The 25,932-nt window shown below is 44.3% G+C and overlaps 1 protein-coding gene across 11 annotated transcripts in view; it reads left to right on the top strand.

Moving 5' to 3' along the window:
* Positions 1 to 25,932, top strand: part of Liprin-alpha (PTPRF interacting protein alpha) — a 44,046-nt gene that overhangs the window by 8,426 nt on the left and 9,688 nt on the right. For all 11 annotated transcript variants that reach the window (XM_076823896.1, XM_076823885.1, XM_076823888.1 and 8 more), the window contains exons 2-5: positions 24,539 to 24,640; positions 24,737 to 24,901; positions 25,366 to 25,440; positions 25,526 to 25,621. In XM_076823896.1, coding sequence (XP_076680011.1) covers positions 24,539 to 24,640; positions 24,737 to 24,901; positions 25,366 to 25,440; positions 25,526 to 25,621 — 438 coding nt within the window. The remainder of the gene's footprint in view (positions 1 to 24,538; positions 24,641 to 24,736; positions 24,902 to 25,365; positions 25,441 to 25,525; positions 25,622 to 25,932) is intronic.

Genomic DNA, 25,932 nt, shown 5'->3' on the forward strand with positions numbered 1-25,932 from the left:
TGATGCCTGTTTCTAGGACTTCCAGGTGGTATATAATTGGCGAGCCCCTCGGTAGGCCACGAGGCCGGGGGAAAGAAAGAGGAGGCGAGTGTTTGGTCGCGAGGAGAGCACGCTTCTAATCCTGTTTGTCGTTTCGTTTCCGCGGCCCGAGAAGCGATCGCGAGGCGCGAAGGGTCAAAGGGAGCACCCATAGAGGGAACCAGCACAATGTGGAACATTGATATATCCGTGGAATAAGGGAGAGAAACCGACGGCCATATCGATCCATCCGCCGCCCGATTGGCTTTTATGTACGCCCGGCTGTATCGTACAGGGTGCTCCTAGCGGAACGTGCAACCCTGCCGGAGATGATTCTGCGTGGAGAAACCAATCGAAAATGTGCAGTAAAGCTTCTCCATGCGGGGCTTCGTTTTCGAATAAAATGGGGTCGAAGGGGTGCTTCCACCGAAATTAGTCAATCGGCTACTGAAATTAACCACCGCTAGTTAAACTGCGTTTCGAAAATTTTCGATCAATATAGCTGAAAGTATTAAGCTTTATTTCAAGTTCCCCTTGTCGGTAAATCGCCAAAAATAGTAGGATAAGTTTGGAGGTGATCTTAAAGAAATTTATGAATACCTTCGAACATTCAATTTTCACAGATTTTTTTAAATGAAGATTAGCGGCAAAGTAGCCGCACAGTCGATATGTATTTTCTATTTGAGTCACTCCGCGGTGGAATTTTTCACGTCCACATCGTTGGACCTAGAATCAAAAGATAAGAGGTTTGAAAGCTCTTTTTGTAATTAAGAATATAATAAATTTTCTGGCGCTACAAAGAATTGCCATTACTTCAAAAATTCTTGGACTTTTCTGTACTATCGTCGTGGCGTCACCCCTTAATGTAATTGGAGGATTGAACACCGTTTAGATGTGCCGAGGAATATTCTCTTTCAATTGTTAAGCGTGCCAGTATTTTTGTAAGGGATCAGTATTTTTAGTCACCAATTGCTATTTCTGTTACACCGTACGTGGCAGACACCTATGTATATCCAGCGGTGTCCGTTGAACCGAGCTTTAGTCTAGTATGCGAGCACCTCACATGTCGAAGATCGATTTTCTCGTAAACGAAACGCTCCCACGAGGAAATTTCACTCTACATTTTCGATTCCCTTTTCCGTGTAAAGTCATCGTTCCCTACTGTCTTGCACTATCTATCCAGCAACACCCTGCGCGATCTACGATACATAATCATAGGAGATCTTTCTCTCGTTTTTGCTTATTTTCTCCTCTATTCCTTTATTTTCTTCATTTTTTCTGTTTCTACTTTTACGTATTAGTCCTCTACTGGGTATCTCTATTCTCTGTGTACCAAAAAGTTCTCCCGTATATATAAATAAATTAAATTAAAATTAATTAAAATTAAAATTAATTAAAATTAAAATTGATTAAAATTAAAATTAATTAAAATTAAAAATAATTAAAATTAAAATTAATTAAAATTAAAAATAATTAAAATTAAAATTAAAATTAAAAAGTTTCTTCTTTATTAAATTTTCAATTTTTGAATTCCCCTAATGCTCATGTCCCCAAAGTAAGATTACCCAAGGAATAATTGAACAATTATGAACCATCCGAACTGAGCTCCCCCGCTCCAATTTCAGCAAAGCCTACTCCATCGACGCGAAGAATCGTTTTGTAAGAAACAAAAACGGAATGGAGATTTCTCTATGCAACGAAGCAGGGGGCGAAGAGTAAAACGCTTTGTATCTGCATCCAGCGTTCCACGATTATCGTCCCTCGGAACCACCCTTCGCCTTTCCCCCCTCGTGGCAGGATTTCGTTTCCTGCGCGACCCAGTGGCACGTATTCGTCGAGAAAATAAACGGGCGGATTGCAAACGAGCCACGGTGCCTCGTTACAGTTTCGCTAAATAGTCTCGCCTGCCAGTGAATTCCTGAAGGGGGCTTGAGTATTTGGAATCTGGACAGCGGACTCCGGGACAATTGTATCCTGGCAAATAAATTTCGATAACGATATCCGCTTCAGCGTAAATCGCAAACAGAGTCCTGCATTACTCATCCTCCAAGAATCCCTCATATTCTCAGCGAAGTGATTTTAGCGTAGATAAGTAAATATGACTCGGTAGGAGCTTAGATTCCTGGAAGTGATCGGTGGAAATTATCAGTAGAGCTGATAGGGAACAGAAAGCTGATTATTGAAAATTTTCATAGAAAAAGAAAAGTGTCCCCTTGACGGGGAAATTCAGCGAAGATAGCATAGTTTAGCACAGTGTCATAAGCCATCGAGACTTAGCAGTAGTCGTAATTAATCTCGATTAGCGATATCGCAGCGAACCGTCGAGGATGAGTTAACGATACGGTCGGGCACAAAACGCACCGTTCGATTAATTTCGATTAACACGATTTATTGTAATTGCACGATACGCTTGGGGGGAGGGGGTGGGATGATAAGATCGGACACGATCGCCGAAGTAATTGCAGAGCCATGTAACGCCGAGGACTCGATTTCAGATCGCCTACAGTCTATTGTATGATAAGCAACGTAGTTGTCCCGTGAGTAGTCCTGAGTTCGAAACGCAGCAGAAGTTTCGAGGGAAGCAGCGAATGTTTACGATTTTGGGAATTTATTTATTTATTTAATTATTTATTTATTTATTTAATTATTTATTTATTTATTTATTTATTTATTTATTTATTCATTTAATTATTTATTTAATTATTTATTTAATTATTTATTTAATTATTTATTTAATTATTTATTTATTTATTTATTTATTAATTTAACGGGACGTACCCTTTAGATACAAAGAAGCATATAACTAAGAGACAGTCAGCTATAGTTAGCCTGTATTTCGGACAAAAAACATATATACACAGATTCAGAAAAAGAGAAAGCAAAACTAATAGTAATCGCAAACGTAAAGATAACAATAACACAATGGTATTCTACGCTCTAGCTCAGAAAATTAAATTATTTCTGATTTTTAAGGTTCTTTAGACCACTGCAGGAAAAATTCCCAGTAAGATATCTCTAAACATCGATGGATTTGAAAAATAAAACGATATTCTTGTAAAGTAAAGTCGCCATTATGGGTTGGCGGGCCAAACTTTTCAATTTCAAAAAGAAATAAACAATTTATGGCACTTTAAAGTGAAATGATCTTCTCCGTGCAAAATTTTCCTCTATAATTGCGCGTAAAAAATTAATTAAAACATCCCCCCGAAATGGTTTTATCTTTTTAACAAGACCTCTAAAAAAGATCCTAAAATCATTCATCCTCGCCGCGTCTAAACGTATGTAACCCGTTAATTTCAGTGGAAGTCCAGTTGCTTCATTTATTTGTCGCCGGGCCTCGTTAATTCCGCGTTACTGCCTCGGCGTGGCTTTATCGAGTCCATGTTCGAACGGGGTATCGATTCTTCCCCAGGTCTGAGCCGCAAATGGCATCGAAACATACATAAGCAGAAGCGTAGGGGTTGGCCGGAGTTGGGTCGAGCCCAGAGTTGTTGGAGTGCTTGGAGCTTGAATCGAGGGAAACTCGTTTCATCGGGCACTCGGCTGTTTGAACAAACGCGAGAAGGGAATTCGATTCGAATAATTGGAACGCTGGTACCACCACCCTAATCTCTACAGCAGTGTACTTTAAACTTTAAAAAGAGATTTCCAAACACTCGCAGCTCCTGCAATAAATCAAAATCCCGTGAAAGGAGGCTGGCCCAGGATGTTCGTGGAAATATTTCTCTCAAAATCAATCCGTTCGATCGATCCCCTGCTCGAAAGAGGTCCGCCGAAATGAATTAACGAGATTGCGTCAGCCTCGTAATTGAATTCGTCGGAGGAAGAGTAAAGAGACGCGCGCGAGCTGTCGATCTCTCCTTTTTCGGAATTATTAATCGAATCTGCGGCACTCGTAAATGCGGGGGGGGGGGGCGTACGTGGCACGTCGGTAGAGTACGGATCGCCCCAGACGGGCAATTTTAATACCAATTCAAGTTAATTCAGGCTCTTAATATGAATCAGAGCGATTGAATTAGATTGAAGTTTTAATGAGCGAGCGAGTGGCCGCGGCGTCGCAGAAAGTAATATCTTTATGTTTCCCTTTTTTCTCTGGCCGCGCGACGTCGCGAGGAACACTTTAAACTGCGCTAAATTTTCCAACAAACGCTTAGCAACTGCTTCGAAGTAAAGTACAGGGATGTCCGAGTATCTTCCCGCTGTAAACGCAGTGATTTTCAGCTCCACGAGGCGGTCGCCTTTTCTTCTCCACGTGCCGGACTTTCTAATCGATGTTAATGATAATTCCCGCTTTCGAATTAAATTGGAGCGATACCGCGGCGAAGGATAACGATTCAAGCTGTGTATCGCCGCGTCGGGTTTCCTTTCTACCTTTTTCCTATCGGTGGATCGAAAAGCGTTGAGTGTCAGGTCGTTAAGTGGTCGCTAACAACTTCGATTCTTCAGCCTCGTCGCCTCGAGCTGATTAGCGGGAGAAAATCGAACGCCTCCATCGGCAACGGTTCGGATCTTTTTGCTAATTGACTCGTGTGCATTTCAAAGCTTCCTTGACCGACCTGGAGCGGCAAGAGTCTGTCGCCGTTGAAGAATTTAAACATCGCGGGTACTTGCGTTGCCCTTTCAGAGATAAACTGACCGTTCCACGAACCGAACTGATCGACTCCACGAAATTAAATTTACCAGTTCGGAATCTGATGCTCCGAAACGATTGGCAGAATCCGCTGCCAAGTGCAGAGATTCAGGAGCCGCTGAGAATTTTTATTCACGAGCCGCGGAAAGAACTTGGAAATAATTTCTCGTTCCGGAGCTTCTAATCGTGGGCGTCGTGGATTCTCCCACGCTGCCTGAATCTCGATCGACGCGAAGTCGAAACTCTTATCGTGCCAGAGTGTTCCTGGATTTCGTATTCGAGGCCTCCCAGAAATCCAATAAGCACTGCACACACTCCCGATGCCTGGCGTCGTCCCGAGACCCAAGGAATTCCATTTCATCCCAACACTTTTATCGAGACCGGATTGTGTTAGACCTATGAATAATCGATCCTGTATATTACACGTGACTCCCCCGCTCGATCTCGAGACACAGCTTTCGGTACTGTGGTCCCAGTCGCCACCGACGAGATATGGTATAAATCGCGAAATCACGAAAAATGGACATTCCCCGTTTCTTCTTTTCCCCTTCAATTACTCTACAGTGCAGGAACAAATCGCGGAATAAAATTTGTTTATACAGGCTCGAAAGTACTTGGCATGGCCCCACGTCCGCTCGACTCGACTTCAGAGGCCGCTCTGCGAGATTCTGCCGCGATTATACGGAAACCTGTGCCAAAATATAAATCACTGTTTTCTCCTCTCTTTTTTTCAGAGAAGCTTGCAGAAATATTCAATTCGTTTTCCGTCGGTATTTCTGATAAATATTGAAGATACGATCGAATAGAGGGTTTGAGCGTTTGAAGATCGATTTCCTCGATATCGGTAGCGCACATTTTTCACGCGTTTTTCCACGCAGAATCGGCTTCCTCTCGTTCCCGTCGCGTATTGCGGGGCACATTGTGTTTATTCGCAGCTGATCCGTCGCGTTCCACGCGTATGGAGATTGGGTGTGGATATCGTGATGTAATATACGCTGGATTATAGCCTGCCTCGAAGCAATTGGAGTGCGAAGGGCAGAGCCCACTCGAGCGGCTTGTATTACGCGATTTCTGCTTTCGTCCTTCCGCTCTATTCTGCCACATTTTTCCCTGACACTGGGAGATCGCTCTATAACGAGTATTGTGCCTCGATCGCCCTTCTTCGTTCGATCTCAGCCCTAAGGTAGGCTGCTAAAAGATCAGCGAACCCTTGCGCGTATCACTTCCTCGAACTGCACGAATATCGATGGAACTGAGGACCTTGCCACAAAAGAGGTGCAGCTCCATCTTTACCAACTTCGAGTAAATTAGAAAAAAACTGTTTATACAATTATCGCTTTGACTTAACATTAAAAAGAGAACACTAATGGAAAAATATATATCTTCGCGCAATAAATAATACTTATCGAGTTGATAAGTTTTTATCCCCATCTTTTGGCGAATTTCTCAAGTCTGGAGATCCAAAATTTGTCTTCTTGCTGCAAGGTCCCTCAATTACACTTGTCGTGCTCGAGAGGCTCTTTCAGTTTGATCCAATTAGGCTAGGGTGGGGCTAAAAGTCCTTTTTTCGTATAAATCTATGTAAAATGTAGTACTAACAATCTAGAGATATCTGGTGTTATTTTGTATAAACTATTATGCTTTACATTCACGATAATATTACGTAATAATAACTAAATAAGTAAAAAACTCTTTTGAAATCAACAAATATTTATTAAACCAATTCTTTTTGGTATACAATATTGAAAGGAAAGCATGACTCGTTTAACAAAAAATAAAAATATAAGTCAGACGCTCACTTCGAACTAAAAACTAAAAAAAATCGCTCAGCTAAAAGAAAAACACTATTTAAAGACTTTGGCATCATTTCTTTATACTTTGGCCATCTCATTATGAAAACAAGTAATAAAATATACATTTTCAGTCTGAGGGACTTTTTGCGCCAATGGTATCTCATTGCTTAGGATTAGAGATTTTGAATTCGAGACTTTTAGCCCCACCCTACCCTATTGTTTCCACCCTCGCTTGGTTATTATTAAGTAAACAGCGAGTCGACTCTTAGATGCCTAATTATTAGAAAGGGACCCGCTCCCCAAGAGACATTCAAAGACAATGTCCCTCAGAATGAGTCCATCCCCGATGACCGTTTCGGTTATTAACAGGGTGTTTCCCGATAAAGTCTCGCCAGCTGCATGGTTGCAGCGTTACTCGGAGCGATCCTGGCAGGCCGTGGCTCGGGAAAAAGGGCTTCCTTGCCAAGAACGCTCGGAGCGATCGCAGAGATCTGCGGTACGGCTGCGACGCGATACAAAGGCCGTTCCGTTTGTAATACTGCGGGAACTTTCGTCCTATCTAGCGTGAAACGTGGGATGGTAACCAGGGGTAGAAGCTCTCCGGGGTGGAAGCTCTTCTTTTTCACCACCGCTCCCTTGTTCCCGCTGGCAGAGAGCCCCTTGCTCCGCCACCGCGATCGACCGATGAAAAACTGACCCGCTCGCAGTTTCGGCGCGTAATGCTGGCCAGAAGGCCGTGGGGGGAGAGAGCTGCAGGCGCGTGCAACGGAAGTCGAGGGGGCGAGACCAGGAAAGGGTAGAAGGAGCGTGGACGAGGGAGGCGAGGCGAAAAAGACGATTAAGCCGCCTCGACCCTCGCTATCCGTCCAGCAGAAATTCCAATCGGGCTGCAACACTTTCGGGACTTCTAGGCGCGCGTGATACACCCCCCGAAAATGAACGACCATTAGGGTGAGATTTTAAAACAGCATTTTGCCGAATCTCGCCCAATATACCACACACAAAAAAAAGGAACAAAAAGTAACAACTACCTGTGTATTAATCTAGCACAGTCTGATAGTGTAACGAAGACTATTATTATCATTTGTATCCGCGACAGAGAAGACTTTCCACTCCCCAATTGCGCCCCTCGCCAGTCACGCCAGCGTCTCTCCCCCAAAAAGTGCACGTACAGGAAGAAAGCCTCGGTTCTTTATAATCTCGCGGCTCCCCGTTTCTTCTGTTTCTCATTTCCATGGAATTCTTCGATCCCCGTTAGAGATCCGCCCCCGCGGTGGTGGAGAGTGGCGTTGATATGGGTGCTCGAAGGCTGTGAAGAGCCCGGGAACTTTATCGATCCTCCTGGATAGCGGGGCTGTTTATTCGGGCAGGAGAAAAGGCCGAATAAGCCTGGAATCGGGGCGACGATCCCCGGTGAAAATTCGTGAAAGGACGAGATCGCGGCGCGGGTGTAGGCACGGCGGAGGGGAGGTTTCGGGAGGGGGGTAAAAATTTCTAGGACGTTGGCGAGCGCGGGTGCAATGCACCGCGGTGTACGCGATATACGACGCCACGATCAATACCCACCCCACCCACTCGGCCGGCGGCGCATGAATGAACCTCGCCTTTTACACACTACTCTAGCGGTAGTAGCTCTCTCTACTAGCGCGCGCGCCGCCGCCGCGCTCTGGCAAGCTCGTTGTAACCGCCTTCGGCAGAGTGCAGCGGCTCTCCGTCTTTTCGCGACAGCCACGAAGGCTCGCTCGGTGGATCGCTGTTTTGGGGGTGAATTCTGGGCCTTTGGGACGGAGGACTTTCGGGGGAAGATTTGGATCCTCTAAGGATGAGGAGTCTTGGAGGAAATTTTGGGTTTCTTAGGCTCGAGGACACTCGGGGAGCAAAATTTTTTTTTTGGAGGGAGAACTTGGGGTTTTTATGAGGAAGGACTCTTGGGAGCGAACCTGGGTCCTTTAGGGCGGAGGACTTTCGGGGGAAGATTTGGATCCTCTAAGGCTGAGGAGTCTTGGAGGAACTTTTGGGACTCTTAGAGCGAGGGACCCTTTCGTGGATGGGATTAAATGTGGAGATTTATTAAATGTCGAAGGGGATTAAATACCTGGGAGGCTCCATCACGGATCCACTCAGGGTTCCACAATTTCTACAGCTTTGGAGCTGACAAGTAGAATAGCAGAAGTCCAGAACTCAGGTGTATGTAAAACAGTGTCCCATTTTAATATTCATCTCTGGGAAATAAGTGGACGAAGGAAAATATCCTCTTTCTAAGTGCCCCCTGTAAAACTACCCAATAAGTAGCCACCAATCGCCGTGCAATTAGGGGATGCGCTGGAATAAAAGCCGGAGCATTGAAACGAGAAACAGTTAAACTTCATTCATGGTCTTTTTGCGCGCTGCTGAACAAAACCGTGGCCCAATTTTTCGAATCACCGATAAATTGGGGTGGAACGGGGTTGACCTACATATTTTTTCCCCATTCCCTGCGTGACGTGATCGATAGGAGACTTCTTTCCCTCGTGCCCGTTGTATGCGCCGCGTTTCCATGAAATTTGCTGCATGAACGTTTGTTAAAAGCACGGATAATTAGCGACAGACTCGTTCGGTTTGAGAACCACCTGTTTGGAGTGCACTCGCAAGACACGCAGTGCCGTATATAGTTCGAACGTTGGCCTCCTATCCACCTACTGCATTATTACCGACGACTCTGGTTATACGATTAATGCCGGCTGAATTCATCGCGCGATTGTCGCGAACGTCGTCTTCCTCTTGCAAGATAGAATTAATATGTGCAGGCCTGCTCACTCTGTTTCATTTATAGCTGATACCGTGCTATCGAGTACAAGTATGCACTTCCCTACTCGATATTTCAAGCAATCATTAGAGATAAAATATCCCTGCATCTAGGAGAGCTTGTTCGTAGAATATTGTATATTTCAGAAACTTTGTTATTACCAAAATTGTTTAGGAGTTAAGCGTGCTCCCTTCGATTAAGGGGAAGTGGTGAAAATGTTGTTAACCCTTCAGCGCCAAAGGTAGCATAAATTATACATTCCTTTTTTTTGCCGTTTCGCCGTTTGCATTCGCAATTCGCTGTTTGCAACAGTTTAAGTAGTACATGTTTAGCGTAATTTTATTCACTGAAGAAAGCTTGACCGACCTGAACCCCGTATTCATTGGTTTTATGCATTTTAACATCTGAAAAAATAAATAAAAAAAAGTTTCTGGATAAAAAAAATAAAAAAGTTTCTTAAAAAAAATTTTAAAGATAAAAAGAAAACGGGATATTTTTCCTTCAACGGGATCTAGGTGCGGGCGCTAAAGGGTTAATGGCAATTTTCAGAAGACAATTACAGTAGTATAGTAAGGGGGATTCGATCCCAAATTTAAGGAAATCTAGATTTGAGTTTTGAGGGAGGGGGAAAGCCAGGTCTGAATTTCCAAACTGAAATTAGGGTTCGAATTCTCATTACTATACTACTAATTACGCTATCGAGGGAATAAATTCAAATTCGTGGCAAACAATGCCCCCCTAACCTTCCGTTTACCGGCGCTGTGCATTAAGGTCTGGAGCAGTATTATACGAGACGTTTCTATCTCTGGTTCGCCCCTGCGCGAGCGCCTTATCTCTCGTTTTTGCTTGTGCCCGTTACCCATTTTCCGTGTAAACTGATAGAACGTATATTCCGTGTCACCGAGATAGAAGTTTGCGCTGTATTGATTTCCCTTCACATTCCTCGCGTCTTTCCACGTATTGGTATTGATAATCCGTGAGGTGTCCGTTGCTCGGGTTCCCTTCTTATGTCTTCGCGAGGGAGGGTGTATCGTTCCTTGTTCTTAAAAAAAGATCATCGCCAGCACACGAGTGGAACTGTCGCGTACAAGGGTGCCCACCCCGAAGCCCGCCATTCGTTTTCGGAGTTCCAAGCGATCTATCACCGAATCAACTTCCTCGCAAACCCTTGCGTCGGATCGCTTTAACCCTGCTACCTCCGTTGGGTCTGTTTCACCCCACCGGCGTGTCATCTCTTTAAGAACCCTGCCCACTCCGGGAAAGAGTAGAGGTTCAACTGAATACCATAGCAGGTTTAACGAACCCCGACGAATTTAACACGAATACCTCACCGGTCGAAATTTCCACGGAAATCCGGCTAACTGAAAGCTGACCCAGAATTCAATTTGGGTATCCCGGTGACGCGGAGATGGCGGCGGGAGATTCCGTTAAAAAGAAACCATACTTATGATTGATTCCGATGAAACGTCGAAACGTGAAAATCGATTATCTTCAAAAAGAATCGGCGAGTAGATGAAAGTAATGATCAAAAATAGAATCAATTAAACGTGAGATGAAAAGAATTTTTATCGAGTCATTATTTTGCAAAATAAAATATAATCTTTTCTCCAAGTATATATTATAAAATTTTGTATACACAGTAGTAGTTTTATTTAATTTGGGACATCTGAATTCCATGTTCATTTGTAGGGGTTGAAAAATAAAAATTTTAATGAGAAAATTCTTAAAAAAAAAAACAAAACGTCGATTTTTTCCCGGTTCTTGCTTAGAAAATAATCGAGTTATCGAGAATCGAGTCTTGGAATGATCGTGTTATCGAGAATCGAGTCTTGGAATGATCGTGTTATCGAGATTCGATTCTTGGAATAATAAATAAAATAATCGATTACACAATCGATTCTTGGATTAATCGATAAAATAATCAATTACATAATCGATCAAATAATCGATTACATAATCGATAAAATAATCGATTCTTAGAATAATCGAGTAGAATCGCCGAATCCTACGCGTATGACGTCCGCGGGAATGCACGGTGCACGCGCTGACGCGGCTGCACCGCGTTGGTATCGAAAGGAATTAATAGGACGGCAGAAAATGGCGCGGTGCCTGGCCGCTCATTAGCCGGGCACAGGTATGCGCGCGAGGTGTGGCGGAAAATGGTGTTCGACCCAGCTACCGCGTGCTTCGCCCGGTGTAGCCGCCACCTATCCGCCGCGCAGGTTGTTCAATGGTCACCTACGAGAAGGAAAGTGCTCGCCCACGCATCCCGCCCGACTGGGGGCATTTCGATGGCAGTTTACAAGGCGACGGCTCGTGTCCCGTGTCGCTCGCTAATTAAACTCGAGCGGATGTAAAACATAAAACGCCGTCAGATAACGCCAGATAACCTTACGAAATCCCCCCTCGAGCATGGCGAGAGGAGGTGTCTCGTAACTCGTAACTGTCCACCGCCTTTAGATCTCCCACCGATACACCTCGTAAAGAGAAGCTCCCCGATCGCGCAACTTTATCGTGCACAATAGCCCCGATCCCTGGGCCCATTCGCTAGAGCCTTCGCCGATCGTCTCCTTCAATTCGTACGATTGGATCTCCGGGATGAATCCGTTATCGGGGCAACTACTGCTGCAGCAGCCGACTCCTCTTAAGGACCCTGCAGACGCTGATACATGTTGCAGTGAAACGTTGATACAAGGTCATCGCGATACAGCTTTCATGATACATGTTGCTACGCCTGTAGATCGGTTTCCGTGTTTCAGCATCAGAAGCGGAACAGGCATCTTGCTCACCAGCTAGGTGCGTGAGCAAGATGCAAGTTTCATGAAACACGTATCGTCATGCATGTATGAACGTTTTACTGGAACATGTATCAGCGTCTGGAGGGCCGTTTAGTAGATTCACAAAGCTGCTCTCTGTGGAGGCTGCTGTTCTGTTTACACGGTTACTCGCGACGAAACTGTTTCCAGCAGTCTAATATGCGCCAGATGTTTGCCTGCTTCGACTTGGCCACTGTGCAAACTTGCGAACCGTCGAGATCCTTTGACTCCTCGAAGATTGTGCGTTGCGCTTTCCCTTGAAAAAGATGGTAGAGGGTGTCCTACTTGGGAAGTATCTTTACAAGGGCAAGTGGGAAGGGGATGGAGAAAATTACATTTGTTCCTTGCGTTCCGTTTAAAAGAAAGTGAGAAACGCGCATGGGTGTGTTGATGGCAAATTATTTAATTTAGTCATAACCTTTCCTTGAAAGATGGATAAACGAAAAATTTGCACTTGGGGGTGCCGACTTCACAGATCTGATTTTATCTTATCCTCCACGATCAATCTGCTCTGGGAATATCCTTGACGCAATCTTTCGTTATATAATTACTCTGTAGGGGTAATGATCGATTGGTAAAGATCACGACGTTCCCTCGCGTGAACGAACTTTAAATTCGCGTATGAATGAAGCCATTCGCGTGCAGCGATGATTCAGACGGGGCCACAGCCGGTATAAGTGTGTTCCACCCCTTCGCGTCCACACCCTCTTCGTATTTCTTCTTCCTCCGTCGGCTTTCACCCGACCATTTGTTTTTGCCCGTCTACGTGGCCGTCTTCGCCGGGTCTCTAGCTCGGCGCAGATGTTACCCCAACGTTTCGAGGTGGCCCCTGCGTTTCTGCATCACTCGAAAATCTGATTAAAACGTAGGCTTCTGCTCGAGGCGAAAGTAGCGAGTCTCGGATTGTTATTAAGCTTGAGGAGAAGGGGATTTGTATTATTAGTTTCCTATGGCGTGCATAGCGAAGATCGAGCGACGCATCATGGGTAATACAGTGGCGAAGAGAAGATTTGATACTCCTAAAACTTTATCTAGGTATCACCAGTGGCGAATTTAAGAAAAAGGGCCCAGGTGGCAATCGTTCCGGCGGGTCTTTGCAGATTTAGGTGAAATTTGGATATGTCAGAGTCTTTAGGGATATATAAACATATCTCGAAGGATTTTTCAAAATGTGAAAAATGGTGGATCTTACGGCTCTTTGAAATATAGTGTTATTTTTTTTTTAAAAATTATAACTATTGAACTAACAAACTGATCAAAATGAGCTTTTGGGTGCTTACAATGAAGACATAAGAGTACCTAATAAAAATTATTGCACTGAAAAAAAACAATTTTTTGACCATTTATTTTGCAATTGTTCTAAACAAATGCCACGTTTTTATAACGAGGCACTATTAAAAAATTTGAAAAAAAAAATGAGGATATAGTCCTATTTGTCCTCTTTACGGATCCGTTTTCAGAAACACGGACACTTTAAAATTGTTCAAAATGAAAATTAATCGAATGTGACGCTGCGTCGCCCAGCACCGGTACGAATCCAAGTTTCACCTAAATCTGAAATGTTACTCCGTACAGCGTCCGATTTCCCATGGAATGACCGACCTGAGGAGCCCTGTACACATAACAGAATTACAAATAAATTTATGCGCGTGCGGTATGGAAATTATGGGAAACAAAAAAACATGGTAGAGGGGCCCTGGGGGTTCTTCTGGACAGGGGCCCATTAAATCCGCCAGTGGCTATCACGTTGATACCGCTGCTCAATTTTACGACTCTCCCCATCAGGCATAAGTTTCTTCCTTCGATTCTTTCCGACGGAGCTATCTTATTTTCGTTACGGTCCGCCGTTCAGTGTTTCTTCTCACCACTACTGTGCCAGCCGAATGGGTCTGGAAACTGTGTCGGGAGGGAAAATTGCATCCACGTGACGAGCAGAATAAAGACTCGCACCACGGTGCACCGAGGTGCAGCAAAGAAAAGAGTTGCTCGACCTCTTAATGCGCCGCGGCGTTGGTACCGCGCTACGTGTAATTGGCACGTGCAAGTGTTAAGGATGCAAATTACAAGCATGTAGGCCCAGCGTTCCTATTTACATACTTACGTAACCCCGTCTTTATCCGCGCACACTCGCGTCCCGCGGATTTCAATTTCACCTCCCGTTTACTGGCTCCCATCGGACAATGCGTCCTCTATCTTATCACTGCCGGCGAATACAAGGGACAACGCGTTTCGATTCTCACGGCCGAGCGTGGCAGGGGGATATTGCAGCAACTGCTGCACCGTTCCCAACCTGCGTCGCGTTATCGAGTGGCGTGCATGTGCGCGAGGCCTGCGTGGGCCTTGGTACGCGTGCATATTTATGGAACGGGGATCGGTAGGGCATTTCATTCCAACACCTTTCGTCTCGATACGACTATGACGCGACGGAGCGACGGAGGCTCGCAATATGGATACCTTATTCCTCGGGTGCTGGCAACTTGACCGTAGAGCGCGCGTCGCGTGCGGGACTCTGCTAATCGTATCTCTTAAACACAGTCGCTTAACGCCCATGAGCGTTCTCCGCGGGACAATGTCCGGTGCCGTTGTCCGTGGATATTAGCAGTGTTGAATTCGTGTCGCACTCGGAGGCAAGTTTAATTCGAGGAGCAAACGGCCCCGCTGTCCTCTATAAGTCCCAGAGATAACCGATCTCTGACGGTAAAAGTGGAGCCGCGATTCCACTTTCCAGTGGAGGAAATATCCTCGAGCAGCCACTCGATTCCGTTTCAACCGCAGCATTGCACCAAACAATGAGATAACAACGATGCGCTCAGATACGGTTCTGCCGTGTCACCGTTTCCCGCGACTGGTTTTTAAGCAAACGAATCACGGCCAATTGATAACGTGGCTAGACACTGTCGCGGCGCCTGCGTTTATCAGCCGGCTGCTTTCTAAATTTCAAATTTAGTTGGACTTCATAAACAGTTTGTTATAAAATAAAGGCTCGTGATATGAATATGGAACTGTTGTGGATCAGTATCTGGGATATGAAACGCAAATAAAGGCCAGTTTCTGTAGAGAGTCCTCTGGCAGCCAAGAGCGAACTCGCAAGCGAAACGGCGGAGCTAAGCAGCCAGTCGAGGTACATACATACACTAAACAAGGCTTCTTTATCTCGCGGATTGCTGTTAAGTCACGTAATAAAGTGACGGTCGGTCATTATTATGCAGGCATCGCGCGTTACATGCTTCCAGCTCATACCATTAAAATAGTAATGAGACGATACCAGGCGAGAGAGATTCCTCGGTTGCGCTAAATACCTCTGCCTCTCGATGGAATCAGTATCCGCCGTCGTTCTTTATTATCCCCGTCGTATCGACTCTCTCTAGAGTCTAGACTCCACTCGATCGAAGGAGGGACCATTGGCCATCGCCGACGGAACAGCCGGCCCCCTTGGGCCCCGGGGATACCCGAGGATGGAAATTAGTCAATGTAAATTGGAATTTCTCTTCGATACCAGTCCTTGTCCCGATATTAAATTCCTCAGCTTTTATTATCGTTTCGGGGGCGTCTAGCCTTGCGAGCATTCCTTTGACGTTAATCGTGCGCCCCCGGTTAATATTGCCGCGGAGTCCTTCGAATCAGTTAAGGGGACATTCTCATAAAATTGCTAAAAAAAATAGATGATCTGTAGGATTTTTTTTCTTCAAAGTATACAACTTGCGGTAAAACACTCTGCGGTTTTTATTTATTAGTTATTCAAGGATATGAAGAATAGTTTCTCTTCTTCATTTTCACCCTTCTCCTCATTAAAACGTAACGGCTTCTTATGCTCTAAACAATTTTTATCAATTTCATCGCGCAGTTTTGTAAGACATAAAAAGCTGTTAAGTTTTTAGTCCAATAATTCTTTTATATCTAGGGTGGCGTGGAGATAAAAGTCCCGAATTCAAAATCTGTATTCCTAAAGTCCCCAGTGTATTCACTTTCGCAGTACACTATAGTTTTCAAGATACACAGAAAAAGTAGGAAATCACATATTAACCTTCAGGACCAAAAATAGGCGCAAACGAAAAATTGCTAGACACTTCTGAAACAAAATAATTTACCACAACTCCTCTTCTCATCTTAAGTCATAAATTGGAATTTCCATGACAAATATATCTATACATATATAATGAATATACAAATCTAAAAAATTAATACAAAATCATGCCTAAAAAAATAAACTTTCTTCATATAATAAGTCTAATTATTAATAAAACTTCACCACAACTCCTCTTCTCATCTTAAGTCATAAATTGGAATTTCCATGACGAATATATCTACACATATACAATGAATATACAAATCTAAAAAATGAATACAAAATCAAGCCTAAAAAAATAAACTTTATTCATATAATAAGTCTTCTTCCCAAAAACCTGCGCCGTTTAAAAAAAATCGAAATGTTCAAGCAGCCGAATTTCCTTCGTTAAAGAGCACCTTTTCCCCTCCCATGTCTGCCACCCAGAATTCCTTGGTATCCCGAAGAAACGGGAGCGCCCAATCCGTCAGAGCGGAGGGGTCGCCGAGGATTCACCGTTAAAAATATAGAGCGCCCATCTCGATGCATTTGATCCGCCCGAGGTGCAGTTTTAGGGGTCCACCGACCTACATTCCCTCTGTTTCATTTGCAGGACAGAAACGCCCTGGGCCCCGCGGAGCCGCTCGCCAGGTCGCGCCTCCACCCTCTTGTTCTCTCGTTAAACTTTCGTGACTCGATAATACGCTCGACACACCGCGTGTCGCGCTCGATCCCACTATTTATAGGTCCCCATCACCTTGCAATAATTGAGTTCGGCTTTCGTCCGAGTCTGGCACACATTCAGCCTGCCCCCGCTCCCTCGGCAACCACTGCCTCCTCCGTGGATGGTGTCTCCGTACACTCCACCATCTCGTTCCCTCTCGCCTCCTATAATCGACTTCCCTAATGCGTCCTGCCTAACGAAACTCTATTAGCGGAGCTTAAAAAAAATTCCATTCACCTTGGCTGCCGGTGGGGAATCGTCGGCGGATCAATGAACACTTCGCTACGACTTTCTAGACACGTTTTACGCCGGTGCCGAATTTCGCGGTGCCTTTGCCCGCGTCTAACGCCTCGGACTTTTTTGCACGGGCTGCGGCCGACAGTAATGGTCCCCGACTAAAAATACACGCGGAGTCGGCAGAGCTCGCGATTATCGGAGTCGTGGTTGAAAAACAAAGGGATTCTACAAGTGGACGTCTTGGGGCAGAATTTCGGTACCCTGTGGATGGTTGCCGACAGGAAGGTGCCACCTGTCTTCGTACATTTTCGTTCAAAAAATTGCCAAGTACATCTCCTATTCGTGCCCAAGTGCTGAGTCGTGGTGGAGAAGCTTTTCTTCTCTCAGAGGAGAAGTTTGCTCAAGGTAGATCTTCCTCGTACGTGACTGGGCGCAGCGTGGAGAATTTCAAAGTCGATTTTCTCGAGAACGAAGCGCAATATCAAAAAATTTCATTCCTTTTCCTCGACTGATTTACTTGTTATAAGTCGAAAAGGAAGAGTAACTTTTTTTGATATCGCGCTTCGTTTCCGAGAAATTCGGCTTTGAAGTTCTTGACGTTGCGTCCAGCCGCGTATAGGAGAGTCTAGCTTCAGACAGTTTCTCTAGTTTTCAGCCTCGAACACTTCAACGTCCTTTCCCAGTCACTCGGAAATCTTGCACCAACCGATTTGCAAGAATCGTGCTGCGAATGAGTTAAGGAGCTCGTTTCTTTTAATTCCTACTTTTTTTACGAACTTTTAATATTCGATATATTAAAATTCATTCTTGGAGGTTGGAAAATGGCAGCTGCACCGTGAAGCAGGAATGCGTGCATCACCGATGGGTGAACCGCGAATGAATAAACGAAGAAAAGACGGCGATGGACTCGAAACGCCTGGAAAATAGGACGTTTAAGCGCGTAACCGCTTAATTAGAAGTTACCACGGCTTGTCTAATTATTTCCCATGGCCATGCATGGGGGAATTAAGCCAGGGCACCGCACGGTTTCACGGGAATCTTTCGACAACACCGCTAATTGGATAATCGCGAGCGGGGCACGCTCGTTACGTCGGCTGCCACTTGTTCGGCGCTTTTGCCGGTATTTTTAACAATAATCGTAACGAACTCTGCCCCAGGGAACCTCCGTTGACCGCGGTTAGCCGTCTCCCAAACGCGAATCGAGAAAATTGCTGTTTCATGGGATTCACCTTTCGGCTGCGCCTCCAGTGTCCGGCTCTATCTGCCCAATCCAATTTGCGATTGCAGAGCTCACCCGCAATTAACAATCTCACATACCAAAATATCTCGTGGTCACTTGTTAAGGGGTCATGCTCTGTCAGGAAGCCAAAAAGAGGGTGGTCTTTGGAAATTTTTTACTCAAAAACTATAACACATTTCTCGGAAAATCTTTTTTCCTTTTAAGGATTGCATCTAGTACTGTGCATCGTAATTTTTTTATTTAAAAATATTTACCAATAACTAAGTTATTGTCCAATACTCGAAGGTTCTCTAAAAATAAAGGCTTCTGCGGTGACCACTGCTGCTCGAAAGTCGAGCATCTAAAATAAAAATTCAAAAGAATTTACTTATTATATTATATTATCTAGTATTTGAACGAAGGATTTTTTTATCCGATGCTTAGTTTTCTTTTAATTGACGAAGATCAGGCAAGATTTATGATAAAAATTGGAACTTTTACTTTAAACATCAGCCATTTTTTCCCAAATCAATATTTCGAAGAAACCTTCGTTCCAATACTAGATAATATAATATAATAAGTAAATTCTTTTGAATTTTTCATTTTAGATGATCGACTTTCGAGCAGCAGTGGTCACCGCAGAAGCCTTTTTTTTAGAGAACCTTCGAGTGATAGACAATAACTTAGTTATTGATAAATATTTTTAAATAAAAAAATTACGATGCACGGTACTAGATGCAATCCTTAAAAGGAAAAAAGATTTTCTGAGAAATGTGTTATAGCTTTTGAGTAAAAAATTTCCAAAGACCACCCTTTTTTCGGCCTCCTGACTGAGCATGACCCCTTAAACACTGTGCTTCAATATCACCTGTGTACAATTCCCTTTCAAGCACCCACAGCTTCAACTTGCTATATACTTCATCTTTTCTTCAACTCGAGTCGCCACTTCTTCGCGTTTCCAAAATCAGAACCAAATAGAACAGCGTTTCCCAACCTTTTTTGAGTCGCGATACCTTTTTATAAGGTAAGATAAAGAAAACATTGAAAACAGATATTTCAGAGTATAATTCTAACTTAATAATATTTTTAAAAAAACGTGGCGAGCCCTCAGGAAACACTTCACGATCCACAGGTTGGGAATTACTGAAACTAGAGATCGGAGAAGCGTATGGGAACTTGAATTTGCAGAATTATGCTAATCCCTCTCCAAGTTGAAGTCACGACTTCTTCACGTTTCCAAGATCAGAGGAAATTAAAAATCCACAGAGTTGTATGACGAAATATTTCCCAGCCGCGAAGCGCAAGTCTGCGACGGGTAAATGAGTGGTCTAAAGAGAGCGGAGTGTTCGAGAGACGATTTCGAAGATGCGAATCGGCAGGTTGGGCCAGCAGAGAGCGGGGTCGTGCACTCCTAACGAACTGCAGCTGCATAACTCTCACAGTCCGTTGCACCGCGGGGCGCAAACTGCGCGTCCTCACGCGAGTTTAAATCCCATCTTACCGTACGCATCGGCCCGGGATCGATATCGCGTGGAGATTATCGCTGTTACGACGCCGTTTCGATGACATCGTGACTGCGTCACAGAATCAATATCCGCCGCCGGGCGCGAGCTGCTATCTCGTCGATTTTTCCCTGCAGCCGCGCCTCCGTCGATATTAATTCTCCGAGCAACCACGTCCGATTCCCGTCGTTTTTCTCAATGAAACCACGCCGGCCCGGCACTCGCCCCGGCGAGTCCTCCATCAATCTCCAACTTCCGCGAGATCGATAAGCTCGCGATGCTTGTTACGCGACGGGCGGAGGGTAGGAAACTTTCTGCCGGTGGATCGAGGATATTCCTTTCCCTCGGTTCGTCGCGCCGAGGAAAATTATCTGTTCCTTTAATTTGATTGGGTCTTCGAGGGGTTTGGAACGTGAGAGACACAGAGCTGCTATTCTACTTTTAAAACTACTCGGATTTTCAGCTTAAAAAAAATTGAAAACAGCTGGGAATATTACAGTGATATCGGTGTTATCGATAGAAGGAAATTGAGGGAACGTTTGTATTTTTTTAATGTACTGAGCCGCGAACGAATTTCGATGCAGGCTTCTCTCTCGACTTGAATTAATAATCGAGCTGCGTTCGTTCGACTTGCAGTAAGTTTTGCAGGAAACTGTGTTCCGTGCTCGCACGCACTTGGCGCGAAGCTTGTCACGCGGACAAATATTTAACACGGGGCTTAATTGCTGCTCACCGATTATATGCCCGCTCATTAACGCGACACCCGTCGAACCCCACGAATCAATTTACTCGAGCATTCATGGAAGCCGCGTGTACTTTTGCTCGCGAAATATAATCCAGACGTTGAACACCTGTTTCCCCGAGGCGCAATCGATTGATACGTTTATTGCCAAGGCCTCCGCTTCCCAGTCGAATCATTGAACGGGGGGAGCCGCGGCTGAAATCATGGACGCCGCCGCCCCGCGATCATTTATTCGATAATTTCTTCGCGCAACAAGTATGCAGCCGGAATAGATGGAGGCGAGACCCATGGCGCGTAACTTGGGCCAGCAATCCAAGCGAAATCCCCCATCGTTTTCCCTCGGAAAATCGTCGCCGGCTACAGCGGTAATTAACGACGCGAATCATCGCCGTTTCTCGTCGTCACGCTCCGATGGCTTTATCCGTCGGTCTAAAATTTCTGCGCGGCAGCTCGCACTTCCCCCGGCAAGTGCGACGAGAGTCCTCTCTTTAAGCAATAAAAAAGGGACGATATTCTGCAGGTATCAATTAGCTGAAAATGCTCCAATTAATTTTTGTTAAACCCTCTGAATTCTTCAAACTTGAAATCCTTTAATCGATAAATCTGGAGCACAGCAGGGAAGTTTGTGGCTGAAATTTCATCGAAACAGTCTGATCGTTAGGCAGAAACCAATGATTCGGTTTAAATCGCGTAATCCCTATCGCTCCGCTTCGATTGTAGCAACACCCCTTAACTAGATCACCGTTCCTGCTCCCAAAGATTAGCTCCCCTTGGAAGCTGCAACCCGAGCGCTAACCAATGCACAATAACTTAGTCGCTGCTCTGCAAAGGAGCACTCGGTGGAAGCTCGAAGTGTATTATGCGAAATGCGAATGATAGGCACGGCAAGGCGGTCGTGCGTCAGTAAACGCCCAGCTTTCCGTTTGAAACGCCGGCGAGAGGCAGCATTATTATCGTTGGATGCTGCAATTAATTATTTCGTCGATTTCTTAACCGCTCCCTCCCTAAGTATCAGAATTCGTACGATTTTATATTCCAACCCCCTCGCCTCCGGCCTTACGTGATATTCATTACGTTGCATTTTTTCATTTATTAAAATTCTTTTACTCGGTTTGGAGAAATTTAAAATGAAATTAAAATTACCTTTCTGGAGCATTAATGATAGAATTTCTATTTATTGAAAGTCAGGTTGAAATATGTACAATAATTTACGCAATCTAAGGACGACCCCTTAGCGGGCTAATTTCGAAATAATAAAAATAATAATAATTATTATTATTACCATTATTACTATTACTATTATTATTATTATTATTATTATTATTATTATTATTATTATTATTATTACTATTATTACTATTATTACTATTATTACTATTATTATTATTATTATTATTATTATTATTATTATTATTACTATTATTATTACTATTATTATTACTATTATTATTACTATTATTATTACTATTATTATTACTATTATTATTACTATTATTATTACTATTATTATTACTATTATTATTACTATTATTATTACTATTATTATTACTATTATTATTACTATTATTACTATTATTACTATTATTACTATTATTACTATTATTATTAATGGGAAAACCCTTTAGAATACAAAAGTTTAAACGGATAAGTACAGTAAATAGAATTAATTAAAATAAGATCAAATAAAACAAAACAGAATCGGTCTGCATACAACAACAGCGGAAATATAATATACTAAACTAGGATACGACTAAACAATTGCTTCCGGAACGAATCGAGCGAGATCGAGAACAAATCTATGTCAGAGAGACGCAATAAATGCACGGCGATCCCCAAAATCGCGGGGAATAGGCGACGGTTCCGCGGCACCGTCTAAATAATTAAAATCGCGAGACTTGTTATTCAAATCGGGTCCCACCTCGCCCGTGTGCGCCCCGGCTCTGTTTCCCTGACAATTTCGACGGGTTAATAGGATCCCCCGGCCGGCTGCAATTAATCGACCCTCTCCCCGGGATAATGGGCTTGCTCGCGAGTGCATCGATATTCCCCGCACTCGAAAGACGTTATCCGGCCGTTTAAAGGCGTCCCAGCCCTTCTGCCCGCCGTTTCCCCCCGTTACCGCGCAGCTATCACGTAACGGCCGTTAATCGTTCGCCCCGCGGTTCCCTCGGCGGACGCTCCATGGAATTTCAACGCGAAAGCGGAGCGCAAGGGGCATTCGGTGGCCCCTGGAAGGTCAGGGTTTCTCGGAGGCTGCGGATGCCTCGGACGCTTAAGGGCTGCGGGGACGGAGCAGTCGAGGGAAAAATGGGGCATCGTGGGCTTAGAAGTTTGAGGACGCTCGGAAGCTTCGAAATTGAAAGCTCGTGCAAGTTGCAGTACGGGAAAAAAAAGAGGAGGAGGTTGGCAAGACAGGCCCGCGGTGGGTGGAAACTTTGGAACGTCGAGATCTTCTTGGGAACTCCAAGTTCCGGGGAAACTGGGGAGGCTGAAGGACTCCGGGGCCATTTAGGAGTTGGGAGATCTCGGCTGTTCGTAAATTAGAAGTTCGCCGAAATTCAGGGCTCGGGGAGCGGCGGGGATGGGGAACGGGCCTGATTTTAGACGGAGGCCGATTGCTCCTTTTGAAGTGCAACGCCGGCCGGCCGTGCTCTAACAGGCAGGCCTGTATCGATCGGCGGCATTTATAAATAAAGATTTAACATTCTGCTGGAATGTCGAGCGGAATTAACGGCGCTCGAAGGGGTGTGGAAAATGTGCTTGAATGAAAAAGGCGGGGAAAGTGCGCGGTGCTTACTTGGCAACTTTGGATTAAGAGGCACTTGGCGATTTTCCCCCGAAAACATTCAGCAACGACCTTTCCAGTGACTTAATTCAAGAGTCCTTGTAGGAAACACTGTAAGTGCCAAAAATTCATTTCTATACCATAGTGTTACCCTTGACACGTAGAATACTTTCCGATACAATTGTTTTTTAATTTTGGCACTTACAGTGTTTTCTGCAAGGACTACTTCAATTCTGTATAATTGAAAAAGGCGATGTTGAATGTTACTTTAACTTTAGATTGTATTTAGGGATTGCAAATTTACCGACTTTTTCTATTACCGGTAATTTGGTAAAATTGTCAATCAAAACCGGCTTACCGGTATTTTTTTTAAGGTATTGAAAATGTAAGAGTAAATATGACAAAAAAAAACTTTTTTTAAGTCTAATCGAGCATTATAAAAAAGATATGCAAATGAAACTATTCTGAATGTAAAATGTAAAATGATATAACACAAAACAGATATATTTGTATAACTAATAGCAATACTTATTAATGTGGATTTTCACCACGAAAAAAATTAACAGAATCTTAACTTACATGCATAATTAAATATTTTTTATTTAACAATTCTTTTTATCAAATAAGCACGTAAAAAACATAAATTGTCTAAATTTTGGTGTCCTGATCGCAACCTAATTTTTTTACAAAATAATCCAGCCACGGATAAAGCGCTCTTAGATTCTACACTTGTTGGTCGGGTAGTCATTAAGAAATCACGTGCCATTTGTATATATTTTCTCCTTACTTTTTCTACTTGAAAATACGTGAAATCTTGATTCAGATGTTTAGTTTTCTTTTGGATCAGAGTTCGTTCCTGGCGAGATACTTCGGTTTTCGTCTTTATTAGTAATTGAAGTTTTTTTCACTAATGACGTAGTAGATGTCGACTATATTGCTGTACTAAATTTATGGAATTACCGGTAAAAATATCAGGGCATTTCTCGCGATTTACCGGTATTGCAATCCCTAATTATATTCGACAATAATTTTTCAACATTTACTGAAAATTTTTATTTAAATAAAACTTTTCCCCATCTCTGGTTTAGACACCTATCCCGAGGGGTGTATAAATGAAATCACGAGGCAAACTGGACCCTATAGTCAAACATTGGAAGGGTTAATCTTTGAGCTAGCCATTATCCGTTATCTCGCACGTGTCTGTCGAATGTGTACGATACAATCGTGTGTTTCTGGTTGCAGGAGTTCTCCCAGCTGTCGAAGGAGCTCGCGGCAGCCCGCGAGAGCATCCTGGAGAGGGAGGAGGAGATAACGGAATTGAAGGCAGAGCGGAATAATACTCGTGTAGGTAGAACAGCCCTAATGCTTCTTACAGTTTGAAGCAGGCCCCACTCGTGGCCGCGATATTGCTCATCGAGCCGATTCTATTGCCTTCCGCAGCTTCTGCTGGAACATCTGGAATGCCTGGTCTCGCGGCACGAGCGATCCCTCAGGATGACCGTGGTGAAGAGGCAGGCGGCCGCGCAATCCGGCGTATCGTCCGAGGTTGAAGTGCTCAAAGCGCTGAAAAGTCTGTTCGAGCACCACAAGGCTTTGGACGAAAAAGTAAGAACCACTAATCTATTGTTCCTCAACGCTGCTGGTAAGCCTGGCAACCTTGGCGGGACACTGGCCAACGGGCCGCTGTTTAACCCTGAACTGAGAGAGTGTTTTTCACTGGTAGGGTGGATGGTGCAAAGAGAAATAGGTGAAACACACGTTTTGTCTAACCAAATGTGACATTTTAATGGCCTAACTTTTTATGGCCTAACCCAGGCCTCTTGGAAGTCCCAAGACCCTCGGTCAACCTTCTCTGATTTTTATAAATTTCGCAAGCTCCGAATCTCTGAGATTCTAGATTAGTGGGTTTCGAGGTCCCCCAGTTCAGCTGCGGGCTCCAGGGGCAGGTGGGCGAGCTATTTTTACCGTGCCCTATCAGTCGAGGGTTAAAGATACGATACTCGATCCGCGGGGATTGATAGCGCCCGCCATGGGAGGACAGATTGCCTTGATGGGTGATAAATTTTCAGGTGCGAGAGCGGCTGCGCGCCGCGCTGGAGAGGAACACGAGTTTGGAGGAAGAGCTAGCCATTACCAAAGAGGAGGTAACATTTTGCATTGATTAACGATCCGAAGGGATTGCGTTTATCGCTGCGGTGTTGTTGATGATTGAATCCTGTCCAATCGCAGATCCAGCAGTACAAGCTGAGCGGGCACACGCCTAAAACTTTAGAGGACAGGCCGAAGGAGAACGGGCAGACGGAGGAGGGCCAGCAACAGAACAAGGTACCCGAAGAAACGCCAGATACGATACTGCACACCCATGCATAATATGCACTCACAGATATATCACACACACTGCTCCCTCATACTTCACAATTCATCGTGGATACATGAAAAAGAAAAGGTGTTGAGCGTGTTCTTGAGCGTCGTGAAACTGTGCATCTATGCGAGCCCCTTTGTTCGTTTTCATTATGCATGCCCATGGTTTTGATATAACTCAGTATTTCACTAGCTGTCGTTTTTCACACGGAGGCGATAGACACTCGTATCCTATCGTCCTACCTCTGTCTATCTATCTCTCTCTCTCTCTTTCT

The sequence above is a fragment of the Andrena cerasifolii genome, chromosome 12 (genome assembly GCF_050908995.1).
Source record: "Andrena cerasifolii isolate SP2316 chromosome 12, iyAndCera1_principal, whole genome shotgun sequence".
Lineage (NCBI taxonomy): Eukaryota > Metazoa > Arthropoda > Insecta > Hymenoptera > Andrenidae > Andrena > Andrena cerasifolii.